At 50.7% G+C, this 25,117-nt stretch overlaps 1 protein-coding gene across 5 annotated transcripts in view; it reads left to right on the forward strand.

Moving 5' to 3' along the window:
* Window positions 1–25,117, forward strand: part of LOC136299965 (S-adenosyl-L-methionine-dependent tRNA 4-demethylwyosine synthase TYW1-like) — a 94,631-nt gene that overhangs the window by 38,307 nt on the left and 31,207 nt on the right. For all 5 annotated transcript variants that reach the window (XM_066202012.1, XM_066202011.1, XM_066202008.1 and 2 more), the window contains exons 11-13: window positions 2,149–2,258; window positions 7,848–8,025; window positions 12,174–12,309. In XM_066202012.1, the coding sequence (XP_066058109.1) occupies window positions 2,149–2,258; window positions 7,848–8,025; window positions 12,174–12,309 (424 nt within the window). The remainder of the gene's footprint in view (window positions 1–2,148; window positions 2,259–7,847; window positions 8,026–12,173; window positions 12,310–25,117) is intronic.

Raw genomic sequence — 25,117 nt, forward strand, 5'->3', positions numbered from 1 at the left:
GGGAAGGAAGGAATCCCCGACACAAACTCCTGCTCAGTACTGGCGTAGTCAGTGAGGTGGATGATGGGAGGTCACAGAGCCTGGAGGGAATGGGAAGGTGACTCTGGAATTCTGTCTGTGCTGGGGGCTGGGGAACAATCTCCTGAGCCCATGGCATTACTGCTTTATCCTCCTCTTGGCAGAGAGCCTCCTTTTTGCCAAATAAGCAGCTTTGTAGACTTGACCTGGTGTGTTTATTAAACAGTGGGATGTGTTAGAAATGCAGGGCCTGTTGGACACTAATAGCTGTCCAGGGTGCACCCAGAGCCTATTGATTTCCTGCCGGCTGGCCCTATTAAATATACAAGGTACAAGTTTTGCAGTTAAACATGGAAGAGTTTTATAAATGCCTTTTATAGCTGACATTGAGAAAATTTTCCATGTTGCCAGATGAGGATGTAAAGGGGAAATTCAAAGAGCTGCTTTGGCTTAAAGGATCCTTGAGGTGGTGAAGTTTGAGAGCAGTGTTTGAATCTTTGCTCCTAAAGTGGATAAAGAAATGTTTGGGCCAAAAGGCTGATTTTATTGGGCCTGGATTTGGAGTTTGTGCTTGAGCATTGTCAGAGGGTGCAGCTGCAGGTGTTTCTCACTTTGAGAATCCCAGAATCCCAGACTGGTTTGGGTTGGAAGGAACCTTGAAGCTCATCCAGTGTCACCCCTGCCTTGGGCAGGGACACCTTCCACTGTCCCAGGCTGCCCCAAGCCCCAGTGTCCAACCTGTCCTGGGACACTTCCAGGGATCCAGGGGCAGCCACAGCCAGGGCCCCCCCACCCTCCCAGGGAGGAATTTTTTCCTGCTATCCAACCCAAACCTACTCTCTTTCGGTTTGAATCCCTTCCCCCTTTTCCAGAGATCATTGGGAGCCTCTGGTGATGACTGCACCAGCCCCCTCATCCTGAGAAAGTGCTTCCCTGTCCTTTGTCCCTCTGTTAAATGCTGGGAGTCTTGTTGTAATCCCCTGGAGCTGGAAGGCTGAAGGCAGCTGTAACCTCTCAGGTGTCCCCAGGGCTGACTCCCAGGGATGGTGGAGAGGGGTGCAGGAAGCAGAGGTCACCTGGCTGGAAAACAGAGTGTCAGGAGTGTATTTTGCTTGGCCTTGTTTTCCTGTCCAGAGGTGAGTTAATCCAAGAGCTTTTGTGAAAGACCCTACACAATGTGCTGCTCTTAATGAACTTTGTGGGCTGCAGGGGGAGTGGTAGGGAAAAACTGAAGGGACTTTTGAAGAATATTTTGGGATGAAGCAAGAAAAGATGTAGAGAGAACAAGGAGGCAAACCCACAAAATTTCACTGATTTCCTTAATCAGTGAATGACATTAATCCTTAATGGTACTTAAGGCCTGGATGATCCTCTCATGCCAATAAAGTAAGAAATGAAGAGGAACTCCATGGGTCTTCCAGGTGCTTGGGTTGATTTACCTGAGTTGGCTTCTGCTGTTTTCCAAGAAAATAAAATACAGGGACAGTGATCCTTTGTAGGCAAAGTTGGCTTCCCAAGCCGGTGTGACCCAGCTGTTCCTCAGATGGAAGATTTGGGATTTTTCCCCTGCAATCTGCTTGGGTCAGGGGGATTAAAATCTGGGAGATGACCTAGATCCGCCAGGAATGCATTCCTGGTACAGTGCAGGCTTCCTGCTGTCTTCAGGGGGTTTAGAGGAGCCTGTCCTCATCCTGGTACCAGAGCACCACACAAACATTGGGGTAGAAAGAAATCCTGTCCTCAGGATGGTGCTTGGTACCTTTGAAATGGAACTAAAAATGGCCTGGGACCATTCTTCAGAGCTTTGTGCAGCTGTGAGCAGAAGAGGAGGCAGAACCGGTTTCCCTTTCTTTACAGCAGTTTTTGCAGACATTATTTTAGCTTAGAAACCTTTTACCTGTGCTTGAAAATAGGTGTATAAAGTTTAATATTATCCACAAGGCCCATTCTTCCTTCTGGGAGACCAGAGCCTGGAAGGAGAGAGGTGTGAGAGTGGTGTTCAGAGGTGACATCCAAAGGCTGGGACAGCAGCAGGCAGTTGCTGGGAATTTGTTGTTGTTTTGCATGTTGATGCCAAAGTCTCCAGGTGGGTTCCAAGTGACAATGAGTGACTGTCCCCTCTTCCCTCAGACACCACACGAACCCTGTGGGCACTGAGTGGCGGTGGAAGATGGACCAGCCCGAGGTGATCCTGCAGGAGGCCATTGAGAAGCACCAGAACATGATCAAGCAGTTCAAAGGTAACTTCTCCCCTGTCCCCACCTCTGATGCTGTTAGAGGATAACCAGCAGTGACATCTTCAGAAGAGGTGAGAATGTTCTGGTCCTATGGGAAGGAGGCCTGAGGTTCAGGGTATCAGGAAGATGGGGGAGAAGAAACTGCTGTGGCACATTTAATGTTCTCTGAAGTGAGTCTCAGCCACTGAGTATGTGCTGCTGCCTGGAGGGAGTAGAGTGGAGTTGCTTCTGGTGCCTCCTGGTAGTTGTCAAATCCTTTCCCGTGCTGTGCACAGAGCCTTCCACAGTGGTTAAAGCCAGCCTGGATGATAAGGGATCCTGGCTCCTCTGGAAGAGTGAGGGCAGGTAGGAAGCAAAAGCAATCAGCCTCTTGCCTGATAGAAAATACACTGCCAGCCTTAATACCCAGCTTTGTGTTAGCCCTGGAACTTCTGGGTTGCGTTTGTCCCATTAATAATGAAACAGCAGCAAGCAGGAGATTTTGATTTTCAGGAATTATTCTGTACCTGTGTTTGTGACTGAAGCTGCAGTTCCACAGCACCTCTAGAAATCACTGCAGTTGGTTCCCACAGAAATTCCCTGGGAGTTTGATAATCTGTGTCTCTAACTATGGAGAAGGCTGGGGGTTTTATTTCCCAAATGTGATGGTCTAGTTGCTCTGCCAAGGTCAGCTGTGTGTGCTGCAGGGCTGGCCAGCTTGGCAGGACAGCTCCAGGGTTCTGCTCTCCCCAGCTGCCTGTGAACATCACAGATGGAGTGGAGCAGCCATAAAACGTGCAAGATGAGCCCTAGCCTTGGCTGTCATTTTGGGAACTGGATTGTTTAAGTTGGCTGTGCTCAAAGAGAATCCAATGGATCCAGGATGTGACAGGCACAAAACCCTCTGTCAGCAGAGTGGAGCTGCTCTGTCTCAATCTCTGCAGTTGGATAATGGGTGGAAAAATAGCTCAGGTTAGGGCCCCGTGGGCTTCATTCTCCTCACGTGGCTAGTTTGGAGCAGCAGCTCCAGGGAAGCCTCACTCCTGAGCCTGGGGTTTCTTTGGCACTGTGTCAAACATCCCCTATCCCAGGGGATGGTGGTACTGAAACACCCCTCAGCAGCTTTTCGGGGGAGTTTGGAGAGGGTGAGGGACACACTGAGGGCAGGGCTTTACCTCAGGGGCACCTGGAGAAACATCATTGTTGAGCCAATGGATGCGTGGGAGGATCTCAAGCTGCAGGAGCAGCTGAGGGAGCTGGGAAAGGGGCTCAGCCTGGAGAAAAGGAGCCTCAGGGGGGACCTTGTGGCTCTGCACAACTCCCTGACAGGAGGGGACAGCCGGGGGGCTCGGGCTCTGCTCCCGGGGAACAGGGACAGGAGGAGAGGGAACGGCCTCAGGCTGGGCCAGGGGAGGCTCAGGGTGGATTTTTGGAAAATTTCTTCACTGAAAAGGAGTCTAGCCCTGGCACAAGCTGTGCAGGGCAGGGGTGGAGCTTCCATCCCTGGAAATGTTCAAAATTCATGTGGATGTGGCACTTGGGGACGCAGTTTAGTGGCGGCCTTGGCAGTACTTGGGGGAATGTTTGGACTTGATCATCCTGGAGGTTTTTCTCAACCTCTGTTATTCCATGGTTCTGAGCACTGGGAGGTTCTGTAGGAGATTCACGACCTCAGATCAGTCCGTGCTGGGAGTCCCATCTGTCTGTCTGTGCCCAGAACAAGGGACAGCAGACTTGGTTTCTGTTTAGGAGGGTTACACATCAAAATGAGCTTGTTCAGCCAGGGTGAGGCCTGGAGGTGTGGGGACCCTCCAGCCCTGGAGGCTTTCAAGTCTCTGGAGAAAAGCCATTATCACCCTGGACTGAGGAATAACCTTCTCCTTCCCTGACCCTGCTGTCTTCCCAAAATGGGTTGAGGAGAGGGAATGATTATGGGTAGACTTTCAAGCATCTGAAATACTGCTGAAAGTGTCAGGGGGCCTGTCAGGACATCCTATTCTCTCTTTTTGGAGCCTATTTTCTGTTAAACAAATTCATAAATATTCCTCGAAATGTGCCTGTGCATCTGAGTGCAGTTACCCTTGACCTGGAACTGTGAAAGGAGAAAAAAGAAAAGCTCTGGACCAGAACTGTGCTGTAAAGTGGGAAAAGAAAAGCTGGTTTATTTTTTTAGTGATAGATGGCAACATTCCTGTCCTGGCTGCTGTGAGTCAAAGGTTTATTAAGGAGAAGAAAAATCGGTAAGAAAAGCCCAGGAGCTCCTGTTCCATTTAGTGAATTTTACATCGTTCTTTCCTCAGGTGTGTGGGGAAATGCTGTTACAATGGAAGCAGCAAAAGCCAAATTGAGTAGGAGCAGTGTGAGTGAACTGAGCCAGGGGCAGGCAAAGATTCAGCTCTGGCAGGACCAGAGTCCCCAGCGTGCCAGCACTGGAGCTGCCTTGGGCAGGAACAGGAGTGGCTTCTCCAGCCAGCCCAGCAGCTCTGCACAGAGACCAGGGGCGTTTATTGGGATTGATTTCTGAGAAAAAAGCCAGCAAAACCGCAGGAACCACCTGCTGGAGCAGTGAGGTGGCTCAGGTTGCTGTGGGGAATGCAGGACGGGTTGTGGCCGGGCTCTGTCCCCTGTGCTGGCACTGCTGGGGCACCTCCGGTCCTGGGCATCTCCAGGAAAGACAGCAAGGGACTGGAGTGTGTCCAGGGAATGGAACTGGGGAAGGGGCTGGAGCTGCAGGAGCAGCTGAGGGAGCTGGGAAAGGGACTGAGCCTGGAGAAAAGGAGGCTCAGGGGGGACCTTGTGGCTCTGCACAACTCCCTGACAGGAGGGGACAGCCAGGGGGGTCGGGCTCTGCTCCCAGGTGACAGGGACAGGAGGAGAGGGAACGGCCTCAGGCTGGGCCAGGGGAAGCTCAGGGTGGGTTTTGGGAATAATTCCTTCATGGAAAGGGCTGTCCAGCCCTGGCAGAGCTGCCAGGGAGGTGGTGGAGTCCCCACCCCTGGAGGGATTTACAAACTGTGTGGAATGTGGCACTCGTGGACGCGAGTTAACGATGACCTTGCAGTGCTCTGGGAATGGTTGGATTCCATCTCCATTTCCCAACATAAATGTGTCTGATCCTGCAGCACTGGCTGGGCACCCACAGGGACTCCAGAGGTGTCTCAGCAGGGCTGAGGTGTTGGACCCTGGCCCCTGACATAGAACAGACTGTTTGGGCTTCTGGGGAATCAAACCATGGGAAGTTAGGACTCTTATCTAGGGAGTCCTCAGGGCTGGAGTATCTGGGGGTGCTGCTCAGGTACTTCCCTGAGCCATTTGAATAAGTTGATGTGCTCTTTTCAGTCCCAGTCCCACAGCTTTGCAGGCAGATACATCCACACACCCATTCCATGGGCCAGAGAAACTGGTGAGCTCCTCTGGTGCTTTATTCATTCAACCCATGGCAGTAAAAATCAGGTTTGCTTTGAAGGAACAGAATTCCTTATGTCCCTTCATCCTTTAGGATACCCTACAGGATAGCCCTCTATACTCTGAGTGCCTGTGGGTGATGATAAATCATCTTCTGCTTTAGATTTGCCACAATTTGTACTGGCTTTGGAGAGCACAGCCATTAAAGCCCCATAATTCTTTCTTGGAGTAAATGATGGAGAGACACCTCACTGATAGGGAGCGAGACTGGGAAGTTTATTTGATGGATACATTTTTCTGGGGAACGACTTGTAAATCTCTGTGCCCTTGCAAAGGGCACACACAGGATGGAAGCATAACTCAGGAATGGGAGAGTGGGAGTCTGATAATATAGGGAAAAAGCCAAAGAGAAATGCATGACCTGTTCTAGGAAATCCTCAGAGTACCCATGGATCAGCATGGATAGAGCAGGTCCCTCATCCCCCTGTCCCCCGGGCTCTTGTGGTGCTGCTCAGGTCCTTACAAAGGGGACCAGAGTCAGCCCCCAGCCTCCCCAGGGAGCTGTGCCAGGTGGTGCTGTCCTTTCCCAAGTTAGTGGAGCAGCTGGAATCAACTCTTCCAGGGAGATGTGCTCTGCTGGGAGGTGATAGCAGGAGCAGAGCCATAGGGATTCAGAACAGTCCCTGCCCTCCTGGAATACACCAATCCTGGGCAGTTTATCCCTGCCTGGCTGCTCAAATGGTTGTGTACAAACCCACTCTCTCCTCTGGGTGGATGTGCCAGGTTTGGTGTAAACTGTTTTGGGAAAGTTCCACTCAAACTTCAGGGGGTGTTGGGATTTGGTTCTTCTGCTTATGAAGCTGGCAGGGTAATTATGAGAGTCCAGATGCAAAATGCTGAGAGGGAGAAATTAATTAATTCCAAAACTGACTTGCAGGAGTTTTAGGAATATGAAACTTAGTCCTTCAATCTGAGTATATGCTGGAGGTGCTGCTTTCTACTCCAAAAAAGCTGTCATTTAGTGCTGTCAGGTTTCTATGGAATAACCATTAGTCCTGTCACTTCCTCAGGACTGAGCCTGGCTGCCTGAAAATGCACCGAGCCCTGCTCTGATTCCAAACCAGCTTTGCTACGTGAGGCTGGAGCAATATCCACAAACACCTCTTTTATCTGGGCTTTGCAGCAGAGCTGTAATTTTCTGTACTGCAGCGTCAAGGCAACGAGAGGAGAGTTGAGGACCTGGATTCACACTCCAGGCTTTGTTTTTTATCTTTAAAACGGACCAGCCCCCAATCTAAAGCCTCAGATAGGATTCGAGTACATCAAAGCACGTCAGGGAAATGTGAAGTGACAGATTTGGAACAAAAGCTTGTTTGGAGGCAGCTGATTTCATCCGGGGTCCTGAGCACCTGGTCAGGTGTGGGTGGGCTGGAGGGAGCATTCAGCTCCCCCTCCCTCCCGTGGCTTCAGGGGTGGGACTCAGGTGGTGTTTTCACATGGATGCTACATTTGAACTCCTCGTGTTTTCCTTCTGAAAGGTCTCTGACTGTTCAGGACTGTGCCATGTGCTGGGTTTTGTTTTGATCACATCCTCTGTGGAGCTGCATGGTCTGTATTTCCAGTCTGGGTTTAGTCCCTTGCTATGTTTGGGGCGCTGTGCGTGGCTCCTCCAGGAGCTGCTTTTCCTGGAGGCCCGTGGGGACCAGCAGCAGCGCAGCCATGACCTGGGCTGCTTTCTTAACACACGCACTTGAAGTGGCATTGAGCTGCCCTGTGTGTTTGTTTGTGTCTTGGCCTTCAGCAGCATCCCCGAGGTCCCAGCAGTGGAGAGCTTGGCTCAAATGTTTCATCTTGGCTCAGGTGTTACCTGCACATTGCTCTCAGCAGTGCCCAGGGCAGACCCAGCCCCAGGCTCTGGGTACTGCTGCTTTCCAGGTGCTGCAGAGCTGCTCCCTGGGCCCTGGCTGTGGCCTGGTCCCCTCTGTTTTGGGAGGGCTCCAGCTGCTCTTCTCAGCCCTCCTTGTACCAGGTTGTATTTTGGATACAGATGTTTGGGAGGAGGATTTGTTACAGAACCACAGAAAGTTTGGAAGGAACCTTAAAATCATCTTGTTCCAACCTCTGCCCATGGGCAGGGCCACCTTCCTCCAGACCAGGTTGCTCAGGGCCCCATCCACTGTTGATTTAGGGCTGTTCTCCCCTTTCCAGGTGTGTCAGGAGTGAAGGCAGCTCGCCTGGAGGAGGCCCTGGCAGTGAAGCACTGTGCCCTGTCCCTGGTGGGAGAGCCCATCATGTACCCACACATCAACCGCTTCGTGAGGCTCCTGCACCAGCATGGCATCTCCACCTTCCTGGTCACCAACGCTCAGTTCCCCGAGGAGATCAGGTAGGAGGCACAGGGAATTCCTGCTAAACTTCCTGCTGAAACATTGGAGTGCTGACCTGTGTCCTAATCCCATTCAGCGACCCCTCAGAGTCAGCTCCGCAGGAGCACTGGCAATGAAAAATCCCCCTCAGCATCTGATTTTAACCTCAATTTCCCCGTGCTCTTTCTGATCCCTTTCTCCCCCTCAGTTTGACTTTCTTTTCTGTACCTCCTAAACAAACTGATTGCTTGTGGAAGTGTAGAAGATGGAGTGTGGCACGTGTGAAGGTGTGGCAGGAGGGGAGCAGTGAGTGAGCTGTGGTTTGTGCCTGGGTCAGGGATAACTTCTGTCCTTCTGCCAGCCAGTGCAGGGCACTGAGCTCAGACATTGCCTTTTGGGGCTGATCTTTGTTCTGACCCCAGAGGAGCAGCTGTAAAGGCTCAAGCCAAAGTTCTGTCCAGCCCAGCATCCCCAGCAGGATAAGGAGGGGTGACAAGCACACGTTCATCAGGAAAGTGGGATCCACTTAATCTCCCTCAGAGGGACTTGAGTGACATCTTCTGAACACTTTAATGAACTCTTTCAGAGTCTTTACAAAGGTAAAGAATCACTTTTTCTGATGTTTTGGAGCATCCAGGCTGCTGTTACCAAAGTCTGAAGCAGTGTAGGAAGAAAGTGCAGCATGTGGGAAATGCAGCTCCAGCGAGGCTGGGGCTCCTCAGAATCCCAGCAGTTCAGAACAGCAGCAAATCCAGCCCTGGAGCTGTGGGAGCTGTGGGCAGAGTGGCCTTGGTGTGTCACCCAGCTCATTCCAGTTCCCCCTCTGTGTCAGTGCTCCTGGGACAGCTTCCTTTGCACTCCTCATGGTCTGAATCTGGCACTGAGGGAGGAGCGCAGGCAGTTTGGGAGTGAGTAATTATACACTACAAAGGCATTCCAAATGATTGAATAATTGTGTAATCAAGTTACTTTAAGTCATGTATTATGTGCCTGGTAGATAGAAATTGCTCTTTCCTAAATATAGCAGTTTAAAAAGAGAGCACACACTCTATTTTGAAGCTGAACTTTTTGGATCTGCTGAATCTTTTTAAAAAGAAACAAAAATGAAGGGGATAAAATGCTAGTCTTGCTGTCTTAAAAATTGCAACTGATCTTTGGCTCATCAAAGCAGATGATTTGCTTAATATGGGAACTAAAGTAGGCACCCAGCTCACTTCTGTGCTGTCAGCAGAGGAGCTGTAGTTAAAAAGTTCATCCTGCAATAGGCAGGGTGACCTCTGCTGCAAGAGAGATGAGAGGCACTTGGGACAAAGGATGGAGGGACAGGACACAGGGAATGGCTTCCCACTGCCAGTGGGCAGGGATGGATGGGAGATTGGGGAGGAATTGTTCCCTGGGAGGGTGGGCAGGCCCTGGCACAGGGTGCCCAGAGCAGCTGTGGCTGCCCCTGGATCCCTGGCAGTGCCCAAGGCCAGGCTGGACACTGAGGCTTGAAGCAGCCTGGGAGGTGTCCCTGCCTGGGATGGGATGAGCTTTAAGATCACTCCCAACCCCTTCTGGGAGAGGGCAGCGTGGCCTGGGGTGTTGCTGGATTCAGGACAGGGGCTCCAGCAGGTGCCCCCTGTGCCTTCCTCTCCTCCTCCTCCTCCTCTCTGGGCTGCAGCTTCACCTGCCCCAGGGTGACAGTAAACCGAGGGAGGTTTTACACCAGGTGTGCTCCTGTTGAACCCATGCCTGGCTCCTGTGTCTGATCCATGGCTGTGAACAATCCTCGTGTGTGGGTTTGCCTTTACGATCAATAATCATACCAGTAATGAGCAGATGATTATTAATGCTCACCTGAAAATGCTCATTTTTGATGTTGCTGTTCCTGATCCTGTTCCTCTGTCCTGCCTGCCTGGTGAAGCCACCTCAGAGCTGGGGGCCTGAAGTCAATTTATTTGAGTGGCACAGCTCAGCTGAAAATTTCAGCTCAGGATTTCTGCCCATGTCCATGTGTAAATGCCATGCATTTGGTCTCCTGGATTTCACCTCAGGTGTCTGAGCTAGCTTGGAAATTCACACCCAAAATTCATCCTGGTGCCACACAGCTGGATTTGCTGCTATTCTGCACTGGAGCTGTGTCCAAGAAACACCAGTCCGAGTCCTTGATCTCACTGCACCCATGGCTGCCCTCTCTCCTTATTCCCCCTTGGCAGAATGTGCCCAGCTCATCCAGGCTCAATTCCCAGCCATGCTGAGCCCTGTGGACCATTCCTGTTTGGGGCTCAAATCCCTCCCTGGGATCATTTCTTATTCCTTCATTTCCCCCGTGCTGACAGTGAGTCGGGCTCCTGCCTGTCCCTGGGTATGAGAAGAGATGATTTTTCTCAGCCCCTCTTTTGTAAAGCACCTGCTCCATCTTCACTAGGGCCCCTTTTAATTAAGCAAAGACAGCACTGAGTAAAGAAAGAGTTTGGCTCAGTATTCCTGGAAACTGAGCACTTCAATCCACTTAGGCCCAGAACATTTGGTCATTTTGGAGTCTGTGGCTTTGGGCTGCGAGTCCTGATAAACTTGTTTACAAAACTGAGATTTTAACCTGAAACGTTCAGTTTGTTGTAGATTATTTCATTTTGCAGTCTAAATACACACACAGAGAATGTGTTCCAATGGTTGGTTGAGTGCCCACATTAAGTGGATTTTTTTCTGGACACAGAGAGCCCTGGTCAGTCTCACTCTGGCCAGTTCTTGTCCCTCTGTCACCTTTGGGTGACGGTGTATTTTTAGGTGGCACTGTTTGGCAGCTGAACAATCGCTTCTGATTTCTTGTCATCTTCTCCAGAGAACCAAATGAAGCTGGGACTGGTGCCTGCTCATTACAGATTTGACACAAAACACTCCCAAAATGCTGCCCCAAATGTTGAGAGCTCTGTGGTACACTGGGACGTGGTTGTTGATGCTGCAACTCCCAGTGTGGGAGATGCCACGAGGGGTGGGTGTGTTACACTCACTACCTTTGTCACTTCTGTCAGTGGAAAGGGTTTGTCTCCATCCTGGAGGTGTGTCCCCACCCCTGGAGGTGCCCAAGGAAGGCCTGGACATGGCACTCAGTGCCCCGGGCTGGTGACAAGGTTGGGGTTGGGCATAGACTGGGCTTGGTGATATTGAAGGGCTTTTCCAACCTCAGTGGTCCTGGGATTCTGAGGGACCTCTTTTCTAAGTTCTTCTTATTCCCTTTGATCCTTTTGCTGATGGACTGTGATGTTGCTGCTTCTCCTTTGTTCCCTTGGCATTTATGGAAGGGATCAGACTCTGCCCAGGCTCTTCCCACAGCACAGAGTGTTTAATCCCTTCAGGAGTTCCCAGTGTTGGGCTCCCAGGTGCTGGGACCAGCACTTGTGACCAGAAAGGCTCTGCTCCAGGATTTCCGTGGAATAAAAGCTTTGGCAGTGGAAGAAGGAAGGAGTAGTGGTTTGTGTGTGGGTTTATTTTCTAAACAGCTTTATGATCCCTTCAAAAATATCATTGATGATCCTGCTGCAGGTCAGGGGGGTTCAGCATGTCCAGCAGTAGGAACTGGCTGAGTTTAGAGTCACAGAATCCCTGAGGTTGGAAAATCCCCCCAGAATCATCAGGTCCCAGCTGTGCCCGATCCCCACCTTGTCCCCAGCCCAGAGCACTGAGTGCCACAGCCAGGCCTTCCTTGGACTCCTCCAGGGATGAGGACTCCAAGCCTCCCTGAGCAGCTCCTTCCAGTGCCTGACCGCCCTTTCCATGGAGAAATTCCTCCTGTTGTCCATTTCTGTTGAATGGGATTGTTTTCTCATGGGCCAAATAGGTCGTGGAGAAAGGTCAGAGCTTTGTGGATTGCAGAACCTCTCCATGTCTCACTTGAACCCCTTACTTTGGGAAGCCTTTCCCAATGTGCTACAACTGCACTGGAGTGAAATCTGTCCTGGTGCAGGGAGGAAAGGACAATGAAATTGTCAGCCAAGGGCTGTGTGCGTGAGTTCTCAGCCTTGGGGGTGTTTGTTGAGGTTATAACACCTTGCTGCTGCTGATGGTCACTTGGCAGAGATGAACTTTCCCTGGAAATACTGTCCAGTTCCTGTTCCTGCTTTTTGTAGGAGAACACAAACTCAAGCAGCAGATTTGGGAAAGCAGCAATTCCCTTTTCCATTTGCAGGAGGCTGGAGCCTGTGACCCAGCTCTATGTCAGTGTGGATGCCAGCACCAAGGAGAGCCTGAGGAGGATTGACAGACCTCTCTTCAAGGACTTCTGGCAGAGGTTTCTAGACAGCTTAAAGGCCTTGGCTGAAAAGGTACCCACTTAAGAATGGACTTTTAAATGGCCTTTTCCTTCCTTCTACACTTTGCTGACTCACCACACCTTTTTTCTTTCTTCTCACCTCACCTGCTGCTACTTTCTGCAGAAGTAGAAGACTTGAGAGGCTTTAAGATGGACCATGGAGTGGGTTCTGAGTGTGTTGGGAGTATATTTCCATGGTTGGGGCATTCAGGTGTGTGAAGTGCAGCAGTTTTGAGTGGTTTTCCAGAGCAGAATGTGTGTATCAAATGGGACAGTAAACGCTGTGAATAAAAGGTGCTGTGAGGAATGAAGAGATTATCCAATAGTAGATTTCCTAACAAAGGGGTTACACTAAAAACAGGCTGCTGAAGGAAAGCTGGACATTCAGGGAAGAACTGTAAATCCCCTGTGTTCCTTTGCTCTGGTTCTCAGAGGCTCCCTTGAAGTGGAGCACGTGAAGGACATTTAAAATGTGTGTGCTGGAGTTTGGTCGCTCTGTCACCCTCCTGCTGCAGAGAAATCTGCTTTCTTCTGGAAGATTGATCCAACCCATGGGATCTGAGCATAGTAGCAGGGGGGGCCTTTGCCCTGTGTGTGTTGGACTCAGCTGAGCAGTGACCTGGGGCCCTGGGGTGGTGTCAGCTCAGGCTCTGTGTGACAGGTGAGTTTTGGAGTAATGAATGAAGCTGTTCTGGGCCCAGCAGCAGATGAATGGATAAGATTAGTGCCTCACAAGCATGTCTGCCTCTCTTGTTCCTGCTCCTGGACTCTGATGGAAGCCAGGGTTGTGTTTACTGATCTGGCCGACGTTGACATGTTACCTGCTGGGACAAACAGCCAAGAGAGATTGTTGCCTTTGAATAACGAGGTTTTGTTGGAATAATGAGTTTTCCTGCCTTCTCATATGACAGTGCTGGACCATTCTCTGCCAAATGAACTTAGATTAGTGGATCTGTGAGACTCAGAGGAGCCGAGTGGCACTTTCTGCTGTAAAGGCATGTGGGCAGTGTGGTCAGGTGCTTTGTGTGGGAGGTACAGCTCTCTTGTGCAAAACCTTAGGCCAAACTCTGAGGGTATTGAAATCAAGTGCAAACTAAATTCTCTGTGAGCAGGAAATCTTTGGGAAGAAGGGGAGCTGAAATACCGAAAGCACAAAATACTGAAAAAGCCTTTTGGGAAGTTGCTCTTGCCCATCATTTCTTTCCTGCTGCCTCTCTTGACCCTGAGTGTTCATTACTGGGAGAAGTTTCCTTGCAAACAATTGAAGGTGAAAGTATTGGCAAGTCTGTCCATACAGCTAAAAATACCCTGGTCAAGGTGAAGAGGAGAGGAGAAAGCAGCTCCACTAGCAGGTGCATTTTCTCCTCCAAGCAACTGCACTTTGAAGAGTCCTTGAAACACTGATAACATAAGAGCCAATTAATGGTTGTTCCAGTTGGTAAAACCCTGCTCTGCCAGCCCTGCTCAGCTGCACGAGGCAGCATCACACGTGGGGACAGCAGGAGCTCTTGGGAAAACTGCTCTTTGTTGGTTTTCTCTTAATCCCAGAATCACTGAGGTTGGAAAAGGCTTCCCAGACCATCGAGTCCAGGCTGTGCCTGATGCCCACCTTATCACCAGACCAGAGCACTGAGTGCTACGTCCAGGTCTTCCTTGGGCACCTCCAGGGATGTGGACTCCAAACATCCCTGGGCAGCCCCTTCCAAGGCCTGACCACACTTTCCATGAAGAAATTTTCCCTGATATCCAGCCTAAATCTCCCCTGGCAGAGCTTGAAGCCAATTGTCCCCTGTTCCCTGGGAGCAGAGCCCGACCCCCCCGGCTGTCCCCTCCTGTCAGGGAGTTGTGCAAAGCCACAAGGTCCCCCCCTGAGCCTCCTTTTCTCCAGGCTGAGCCCCTTTCCCATCCCCCTCAGCTGCTCCTGGGGCTCCAGCCCCTTCCCAGCTCTGTTCCTTTCCCTGGACACGCTCCAGCCCCTCAGGGTCTGCATTGTCCTGAGGGACACAAAACTGACTCCGGACTGGAGGTGCCTCAACAGTGCCAGCACGGGAGACAGTCCCTGACCAAACGCAGGATTCTGGTACTCAAACCCCGAATTCTCCTGGGCAGCAGCACCTCTCTGTTCCCCTCCCAACTGCCCTGCTCCGAACTCGCAGGAGTTGTTCTGTGGGACTGAGAAATATGGGAGGTGGTGGCTGCTAAAGCACCTGCGAAATTCCTGGGAAATACAGGCCCTTTTCCAGGCTGGGTGTGGAGTGCTGCTGCATTGTGTTGGGAAGGTGATGTTAATTTATCTGGAAACAGATACAAGTCTCAATTTTTCTCAGTGCCTGACGAACCTTCCAGGCTGATTCAGTCCTTCCGAGGCTGAGAGGAACTGGCACTGCAGCTCATCTGAGTCACTGCTGAGCAGTCATGGGCAGCTTTGAGCTGGGCAGAGGGAGTTTATAGGAGCACAAGTTGTACCTGCTGTGCTCACCCTTGTGGTGCTTGGGAGGTGCTGGTCCGGATCGCTCCCTGCCTGGGGCTGCAGGGATGGGTGGTGGCAAAATAATCCTCTGGTTTGGTAGTCCAGACTGAGAAGTGGGAGAAAGGAAGAGGGAAGGACATGGTTTTATGTGAGAAAGGAGAGAGGATGTTTGGCTTGGCTGTTCTTTTTCCTCCAGTCAAAGCCCAGGTCTTGTTAAATATGGGAGGGCCTAGGCAAAGATGGGCTTCAAACCTCGTGCCCCAGTGAGGTGGTTATAGAACTTCAGAATCCTGGAATGGTTTGGGTTGGAAGCGACCTTAAACTCACCTCATTCCAGCCCACAGGGATCCATTCCACCAGCCCAGGCTGCTCCAGGCCCCGTCCAGACTGGCCTTGGCCCAGTTGTGCTGATAATGGATTTCATGCTTTTGACTGAAGTTCTGCACAAAGTTCTTCAGCCTCAGTAAAAGAGTGAATTTAATAACAAATTGTTCCCAGGATGATCTGACAGCCTCATCCAACATGTAGGGGATTAGTTGCAACATCCATTTTCAAAGGAAGCCCAGGAATAAAAGATAAAAAGCTTTTCTGCTACTTCTCTTTGCAGCAAACAACATGAACCAACCCCCCCGGCCCCCTTTGTCCACTGCTACTTGGAGCAAGTTTGATCCTTTCTAGAGCTGCTCTCATTCAAATGATCTCCATGTTAAATTTTCTGTGCTTTGAGAGAGGAGTTTGTGTTACACATCAGGTGGACTCCCGAAGTCTCCCTTTGTTTCTTGTCCTGAATTCTCTACCCTTGAAATTAAATGGAGAGGGAAAGACATGAGCATGTGCAATTTAGATTGTGCCCTTCCCAAACACCATGTTTGAGTTTTGGAGTCTCATCCTCGGACAGCCTTGAGTTTGTGAGAGTGATTGAGAGGTGACTTGGCTTGATAGACAAGTGCTTGGAGCAGGCACGGAGGCTGTGAGTCCTCATCATCAGGATGAGAAATCTCTGCTGAAAGGTGTTTCTTCCAGCCATTGCTGCTTCCCAATCCATATCCAGTGAGGAATGAGTTGCAAACCAGTGATGAGGGTCCAGCTCAGGAGGGAAGGGGGAGATTTTCCATCCCTGGAGATTTTAGTATCAAGTTGATGTTACTTTTTCCAAAATACCTTTGTGTAAAATAACCAGATGTGCTGAGCAAGAAAACAACCCATGGTCTTTGGGCTCTCATCCGCTGCAGTACGATTCGGGATCCTCTGGTGTTTGGTTTGTTCTGTTTCCTTCAGGGTGACTGGACCAAGTTATGTAGGCTGAGGAACTTTGGGAATTTGTCTTGGTTGTTGTCCTTAAATCACTGAGGATTCAAGCAATAGGGATTTTGGGTAGCACAAATGGGAATCCTCTGCTGAGGAATGGAATGGGGATGCAGTGATCCAGTGTGACAAAGTGCTTGTGGATTTCTACCCAACCCTGGGAAAACAGCTGGATAGGACATAGTGATGGACAGAGCAGCACATGTCCTGCAGCAGCTCTCAGGGGGCTTTTTGCCTTCGCAGAACCCCAGGCTGGGTCAGGCCTGAAGGAACCACAGAGGGTCACTGGTGCCAGTCCTGCTTAGGCAGGGCCATCCCAGAGCACAGGGCACAGGATTGTGTCCAGAGGGCTCTGCAATATCCCCGCTGAGGAGACTCCAGCCCCTCCCTGGGCAGCCTGTCGAGGGCTGGGCACTGCCCAGGGCAGAAGTTGTGCCTCCTGTGCAGGGGCAGTTGCTGGGCTCAGTCCCTGCCCGTTGCTCTGGTGCCACTGCTGGGCCCCCGGAGCTGAGCCTGGGCCCTGCTCTGCCCCTCCCTGCACACAGGGACACCCAGGGCTGAGGGCCCCTCTCAGCTGGGGCTCCTCTCCACGCTCAACAGCCCCAGTTCCCTCTGCCTTTCCTGGCCATGGAGGTGTTCCAGTCCCTCCTCATCCTCCCAGCCTGTGCTGGCCCTGCTGCAGGAGCTCCTGGCCCTGCTGTGCTGAGGATCCAGAGCTGGGCACAGCACCCCAGAGGTGCCCCCAGGGCTGAGCAGAGGGGCAGGATCCCTCCCTGAACTGCTGGGAATGCCTCTCCTGACCTGGGGGGAGCAAAACAGCTCTTGAACAAGTGGCTGCTGCTCCGTGGGTGTCCATGGGCTTGCTGAGCTCTGGGCTGAAGGTCCCTGCTGTCATTCGTGCTCTGAGAAACATCTTCCAGCCCTGGTGTGGTGTCACCTCCTCTGTCTGTACCTCCTCGAGTTCCTCATGATGAAGCCGTGCACGGGCTGGCCTGGCAGGACTTGCTGTGCTGCCAGAGCCAGGCAGGCAGAGCTCAGCTGCTGGGACCTGCAGGGGCTAGGTGCCAATGTTCTCTCCAACAGACTGGAGCCATGCACAGAGCAAGAACCAGCCCTGCAGGTTAATGGGATGGTGTGGCACTGCAGGAACTGATGATGGAGCAGAACCTTGTCCTTCCTGTCCTTCCAGGAGGGTCACAAAGCAAAGGAAGCAGCTCATTGGCACTGCCAGGATCTCAGACTGTGCCTTTGGACATCACATAGGTCACTGCTGCAGATCTGGGATCTAACCTTGCCCTCACTCTTTTTCTGTCTCAAGGGGATGAGGATTTCCTGGAAAACCAGGGTCAGGGCTCGCTAGGAGAAGTGGAGCAGACACCTGCGTTTTTTCCTTTATTAAAAAAGATCAAGAAGCGAAATGGTTCCCTCTGCCTGTGCTAGGATATCACACACTGGCAGTGCCTGGGTTTGGTGGCTGGATATTCCTTGCTGGCAGGTGCTAAGAATGGTTTATCCAGGGGAAGATACGAAAACACGAGACAGAAAAACATCTCCCAATACTGTCTCTGGGTCTGCATTTTCACAGTGCTCACAGGTAGCTCCTGTTACATTCCTGGGTGATGAAGAGAGCAGTTTGATATTTAAACATTCCCAGCCTTGCATCTGCTATTTACTTAACTCTTTTTGTTTTTCCCAACATTATCCTGTCTTCCAAGTTACCCTTGTCTTTGTGTGATTACAAACAGCATAAATACATTGAGTTACATCCTCAGCATGTTTTAGTGCTGATTATTATGTAATAAATGACAGGAACAATTGTTTTTATGAAAAGACACATTGGATTTGCAGGGAGATGATTTATGTGGCTCCTGGGGGAGGGGAGCCATGTCTGATATTTCTGAGCTGAGGGACTTTATAAGGAGAATTTAAATGTAAAATCTGCAACAGATGTAGAATCAGTAATCAATTTTGCCACTATAAATTTAGAAGAATTTTACTCTTCTGCACAGTAAATGCTCTCACCAGCTGTGTTCTTGTTTTAATGGGATTGCTAATGAGACTTGTGGTGAAAGCCTTTGGCAATGCAGCCTGAGGAGTGTGACACAGGTATGATGTTAATATGGAGTTATTGCCTCTGAAATCCATCCCGTCCTTTCAGCGTCCTCACAGCAATCCAAACCAGGCTTCAGCAAGATGCTTGGCTGCTGAGGGAGTGAAATCTCATTTCTCTGGCAGTGCCGGTCCCTCCTGCTTTGCTTGCAGGCAAGGAAGGGGGGAAATGCTCATACGCAGCTCCAGTCAAAGGGATGTGTTATTCCAGCTGTTGCTGTCCTGTGTGTGCTGGGGAGAGGCAGAGGGTGAGGCTGGGGGAAGGGAGGGCTCTGTGGCCACTCAGCGAGCCCGAGGCACAGGTAGGGGGTGGAATCCATGTTCTCTCAGTCCATGGTCCCAGGTGAAGCCCCTCCTCTCATTCCTGCCTGGGCCTGGCACCGTTTGCTCCTGCCTGTGGCTGCAGAGGGTGCCCAGTGCCACCTCGGGGTTGGGACAGGGCATCCCTGCCCCCTCCCGTGGCCTTGGGAAGTAGGAGTAACAGGGCCCTCCTCCTCCTCCTCCCCTTTCTGCTGCCGAACGTGTAGGGAGCATTTGTAATTCTTCCCTCTTAAAGAGCATCTCTCCTTTGCCTTGAGCTCTTCTAGAAGCTGCCTGAGAGATGTCAGCCTTGGCTTTTAGGGAGCTTGGTTCAAACCAGTCTCTGTTCCCTTTCCAAGTTATTTATTACCAGCAGCCAAGGGCTGTTCCCTTCCCTGGCTTGGCTCTGGGAGCTCCCAGCTCCCTCAGCAGCCTCTGTGGCCTTGGGGACATTTGGTCACATTTTCATTCTCTGGTTGTGAACCAGAGCAGTTTTCATGGATGGGCCCCCTGAGGAGGCTGAGCCTGTGTGTGTTTTTATGGGAACTCTGCAGAAGGAAAGAACAACCCTAAAATTCTGCTTGTGGCAACAAGGGAAACTTGGGGCTGCCCTTTGCTTTCAACTAAGGTTTTATTTCAGCCTATGAGGCTGAGCTAACGGTGCTGAATGGTACAGATTGGGCCTGGGCAGGGCAGGGCACCGTACTCCAGTTGCTAAATGCATTAACTCTGGATTTCTTTCCTCACTCACTGATCACCGACAGCTCTCACACGAGGAGTCAGGTGAGAAGCATTTACTGGGTTCACTGAATCCATTCCTTTGGATCCTTGCATTTGACATTTCAGGAAAGACAAGTTGACAAAGCATCTGCGGGAGTGATGTGTTTGCTCATCTGGGATGGGAAGTGCGTAACTGAGACAGAAGCACTGCAAGCAACAAAAGAGATTTTCTGGGAATGTGGTGATGGTGGGAACACACTCCTGGGTTTGGGAAAGGCAGAATCAGGAAGACATTGCTTTGGAGGGAGGAGAAATCCTTTCCTGAAGGGTGGCTGTGGTGGGCTGTGTGCAGGAGTGCTTGGATGCCAGGGCTGGAATGCTGGATCCAGGCTTGCAGTGACACTTGGACACGTGGACACAGGGACACATGGACACATGTTCGGGGTGCCCAGGGCTCTTCAGTGCCACGTGTCTTGTGGGTGGGCTTGGAGAGGTTCTCCTGCCCCAGGGTGAGACCCATGTGCTTGGCTCCAAGGGGACTGGACCTGATTAGTTCATTTGGGCCCTCAAGGCAGGATCCTACAGCAGGAATGTGGCAGCAGAGCTCAGGGCATGGCTGTGCCTTCAGGGCTTGCTCGCTGATCTTCTCCCTCAGCTCCCAGTTCAGCTCCTTTGGGTCACAGAGGCCCCGAACTTCCTTTGTCAGGGTGACTTTGGCCAATACAGGCTTATGGCAGGGAGTGCTGCTGCCCTTGTTCCATGGGGATGTGGGTGCCTTGGCCCTGTTCCTGTCCACCCCCACCAGGCCATGGGGAGCTGGGAGCTGGTGGCTCTGGCCACGTGCTGGTGGCTCCAAGTGCTGGCTGTGACCTCCCAGACCATGTGGCACATCCCTGGTTTCCATGGCTGTTCCAGTGACCCCTCTGGAGCTTGTTGACTTGAAGGTTGTGCACTTGGGGGCCCAGTCCTGTGTGTTCTCCTTGGGTGAAGCTGCTGTTGGATTTGGCAATGGGAGAAGTGCAGGAGCTGCAGCACAAGGACTCAGAGTCCCCTCTGAAGCTGCAAAGCTGCTGGGGCATCTTTCTTTGAATTCACGGAAATTCATATAATTCTGATTATAATGTGGTAATTCACAGAATTCACCAGGAAAGATGTGAACCTGTTGGAGCAGGTCCAGGGGAGGCCATGGAAATGCTCCAAGGTCTGGAGCCAGGCTGGGAGAGCTGGGAGTGTTCATCTGGAGAAGAGAAGGCTCCAGGGAGACCTCAGAGCCACTTCCAGAGCCTAAAGAGGGCTTTTAAAAGGAAGGAGAGGGACTTCTACACAGGCAAAGAGTGACAGGACAAGGGGGACAAAATCGGTTTGGTGCAAGAACCAAATGAGATACAGTGCAAACGATCTCTGTAAGTGCGTAGTGCTAAACCCAGCTTAATGCTAAACCCAGCAGAGTGCTTGGAGGTGATGAGCCCTGGAACTGGAGAGTTGATGATCCGTAATAAATACAAATAATAGAAAGCAACTGTTTACAGAGCTGTACAAGTGTGTGTGTGTTTGCATCATTGCTTTTATATTCTTCTAGCTCATGGTTGGAATTTGCCTAACAATCCTGGGGACTCTGATCCCCCTCTGGCCTCTCTTAGTCCAGCTTGCTGTGGAAGCAGCAGGATCTGAAGGTGTTTCACGGACACTGGGTCTCTGAAGGAATGCTGTAATTTGAGGTGGTGGAATTTCAGGTATCCCTTGGGCAGGCTCCTCAGGTGGAGCACACCTTGCTCTGTGAATCCACAGACACTCAGGATTTGATTAATTCCTTGTTGCAATTTTTATCATTCCCCTGCTCTGCTCCAGCACCTGCAGGAGTTCTCTCAGCCCCAGCTCAAGCTCACCTATTTACCAGAATGGGCACTTAAAATGTTTAAAGCCCATAATTGTAGTGCTTTTAGAGCTCAACTGTTGAATTAAGGCTTTACAAGAGCACTGGGTTTGCAAGGATTGCTTAATCAATAAGAGAAATTTATGTTAGACTCCGTGTTTACACTGCTCCTTGTGAAGTGAACTGGGCAGGATTTTCAGCAATCCTGGTGGGGCTTTCAGATTTATTTTTAGATGATTTGAACTAAACCCAGAAGAAAAATATAAATCATTTGCTTCACAGCCTTCAAGAGTGTTTTTTAACGAGATAATTATGTTTTTATGGCAGCTTAATCTCTGCTTTTATCACTGGAAGTTGCATTGCTGGTTTGTTATTCCCCGGGATAATGAGTGTCACTATTCCTATAAATACAGTCACCCCTTCCCAGGCTGTGGCTGAGCTTCTGTCTGTGCCACCCTCACAGGAACAATTCTTTCCCAATATCCCATCTCACCCTGCCCTCTGGCAGTGGGAAGCCGTGCTCCCTGTCCTGGCACACAGGCCCTTGTCCAAAGACCCTCACCCTCCATCCTGTGGAATCCTTCAGGTGTTGGGAGGCCACAAATGGGTCATCCCCAAACTTTCCCTCCTCCAGGCTGATCCTGCAGTTACTCCTTAATCCTTCAGTATTACAGAGTTATTTAAAATAGAGTTTTTTCTCCTTTCCTGTATCCCCTATTGCTGAGCAAAACGCAGCGATTTTGAGGAATATTCTTTTGGGCCACTGTGAAATCTCAGTGGGATGTTGTTTTCCTGGCTGAGATTTCCAGCTACAGAGATCTGTGGGGAAGCATCCAAGTCTTTGCTGGGTGTATAAATAACTGGGATGGCTTAAAACTCCTGAGCAGCTGGCAGTGCCATGGGGCAGGCTGGGCTCCAGGCCTGGATCTGGAGTGACTCTGGGAAAGTTCAGTTCCTGCCTCAGCCCCAGCCTTTGCCTGAAGTGTGGCTGGGTTTGAGCTGCTCTTTTTGAGCTGCTTTTCTCCCCCATTTCCCTTATGCCTGTGCTACTCTCAGACTCTTTCTAGATATTTCCCAGTCTGTGTGTTAACACACTGATGTGTTGTTAGAGGCCGTTTTCTTCTTGCCACACAATCACTGAGGCTGGAAAAACCTCAAGGGAACTGAGTCCAGCCATTCCTCCAGCACTGCCCAGGCCACCACTGACCATGTCCCCACATCCACCCATGGTTTGAGCCCCTCTGGGGATTCCACCACCTCCCTGGCAACTGTGCCAGGGCTGCACCGCCCATTCAGTGAAGAAATTTTCCCAATATCCCCCTGAGCCTCCCCTGGCCCAGCCTGAGGCCGTTCCCTCTCCTCCTGTCCCTGTTCCCTGGGAGCAGAGCCCGACCCCCCCGGCTGTCCCCTCCTGCCAGGGAGTTGTGCAGAGCCACAAGGTCCCCCCTGAGGCTCCTTTTCTCCAGGCTCAGCCCCTTGCCCAGCTCCCTCAGCTGCTCCTGGGGCTCCAGCCCCTTCCCAGTTCCATTCCCTTCCCTGGACATGCTCCAGCCCCTTCTTTGGAAGGGCTGTAGTTTATTCTGTAGTTTATTCTTTAATATTGTCCTTCTGCCTTCCCTGTGCTGCTGGGGTCTGACTGTGCCCTGGGGTGACAGGTTTGTCACTGTGGGGTGACAGCTTCGCCATGGTGCCACTCCAGGACTGCCAAGACCTCCCTCATCCTGTACAAGGAGCCAAGACTGTGACACCAGGTCATGGAGCATCAGTATGTGACTGTGGAGCTGTGTCTGGGACATTTTGGGGAATGTGAAGGGAGAGGAGGCTGGGGCAAGTCTCAGATTTTGCCTTCAGCTCTTCCCCCTCTGAAGCCTCCTCTTTCCCTCACCTGACCAGACACGAGCATGTACGGAACAGCCCTGAGGATGTGGCACTTGGGGACATGGTCAGTGGTGGCCTTGGCAGTGCTGGGGGAAGGGCTGAACACAACCTTGGAGGACTTTTCCCCTCCGGGCCCTGGTCTGGGGCCCTGGTCTGTGTCCTCCAGGCCTGTTGTGGGCCAGTAGAAGACGAACCATCCCTGTGGTGAGAGGGAAGGAGCTGGGAATTCTCCGTAGCCGGCAGCTCTGCGGGGAGGGAGGGATGGGCTGGAGCCAAGGTCAGGGCTGGCTGAGCTCCTGTCATGAGGCAGAGCAGCAGCTGGGGCAGAACGAGGCCCTGTCCCCTGGGATGTGCCTGGCAGGTCCCTGCTGCCGCAGCAGCTGCTGCTGCTCCAACCCAGGGACAGAAAAGGTCCTGATCCTGCCTGTCCTGGGAGCCTTCAGAGCAGCATTCCCTGTCAGGCTGCTCTTTGAGTCTTGTGAAAGTCACAGGGACTCGGGCAGGAACTCACTGGAGCTTTTCTGCTGCTGGAATCAGTTTTTGTTCCCACTCCTGGCCCAGGCTGGAGCCTGGCAGTGCTCTCCCTGTGGCACAGAGTGGGGGGCAGCACCCCCAGGCTCCTGCTGATGCTTTTCCTGCCTGTTTCGAGTGAAATATCCTCCCTTTCCTGGGAAAAGAATCATCTCAGCCTGTTTAACAGCAAGCTTGAAGTGAGTTTTGCTGCTGATTTGATAGGATCTGTTTTCATGCTGTTCTATTTTAAGTTCCTTTGCATTGGGCTTCTTTTTCCCTGGGTATAAATTTTACATGATTCCTTGAAACTGCACTGGTAATATGGGAAAGAAAGAAATAATCACTGGAATGTTGTCGGTGCTGATTTCCAAGAGTGTGTTAAAACTGAGTCCATGGAAAATGGATGAAGAACAGTCATGGTTTGGATTTACTTAAGAACAACATTTTCAGCTCTCAAAACAAAGCTGTTGCTGTACTTTGTTTTATTTCTAGAGATTTTCCAATAATCTGATTAATTTCTGCTGAAGTGTGAAGCAATAAAGTAGATTACAAGCAAGTACAGGAAGAGTGAGTGTGGAGTGGAGTGAAATCTGGTGGGTTTTTTGTTCTTGGTTTCCAGTCCTGATCCCTCATTCCTGTGCTTACACATCAGCAGGGCTGTGCAGAGGCTGTGGGCCTTTTCTGGTGTAAAATTCCAGATTGGGAATTAGTGCTGATGAGTTCATCTCACTGCAGGACTTTCCTTGTTCTTTCCAGGCAGGATTTCAGAGCTGGGGGGAGCACCAGGGCAGTGGTGTTGGTTGATAAAAAACCTGATGCAGACCCAAAGTCCAACTTTGCTGTTTTCCTAATTATTATTCAGGGCAGTTTTCATCTTATCTTCAAGGCCTTGGAAGAGCAAGGAATTTCATATGGAGATCAGGCTTCGCTCCTCACAATAATTATACTTAAGAGAGACAATTTTGGTTCTTACACATTTATATTAAAGCTGAAAGAATTAAAAACTCCTTTAAAGGGTCTGCCTTGGGCTCCAGGGTCAAGACAAGATGCAGGAGCAGTCCTCATCATGTGGCTATCACCATGTAATTGTATTTTTCCTGATTCTCTAATGAGGTTTTTTTCCTGATTCCCTCACAAGGAGTAGGAATGGCTTTTGCATGGAAAGGTAGTGCCAGGTTTGTGTTTTGGTTTGGGGTTTATGTTTGTTTTTTTAATAAGTTTGAGGTTATTTTTTAGAAACATCTCAGTTTCTTTGGCATTAGCACTCAGATCACAGGATCAGGGAATCAGTTGGGTTGGAACGAATGTAGAGATCATCCCTTTCCACCTCCCAGCCATGGGCAGAGGTGCCACCCACTCCATCTGCTTTGAGGGAAGTTTTTAAATCTCAGCTGAGAAAAATTGAGCTCTTAGAGAGATATTTTTTAGCTTAGACATAGCTGAAAACACAAATCTTGGGTCATTTCTGAGCCCTACTTTAAATACTCGTATTTCACATTTTTGTTATACCCATGTTGCAAATGATTTTCTGATGGTTTTATGCAGTAATAAACTTGGTTTATCCAAATCCAAAGAAAACCTCACTTTTGGAAGTGTAGTGGTGACTGAAAACTAAAGGCTGACTCTAAAAATTAGAAATGTTTCAATTCCAGT

The sequence above is a fragment of the Chamaea fasciata genome, unplaced genomic scaffold (genome assembly GCF_029207755.1).
Source record: "Chamaea fasciata isolate MVZ Bird 193981 ecotype frontalis unplaced genomic scaffold, bChaFas1.0.hap1 SCAF_21, whole genome shotgun sequence".
NCBI lineage: Eukaryota > Metazoa > Chordata > Aves > Passeriformes > Sylviidae > Chamaea > Chamaea fasciata.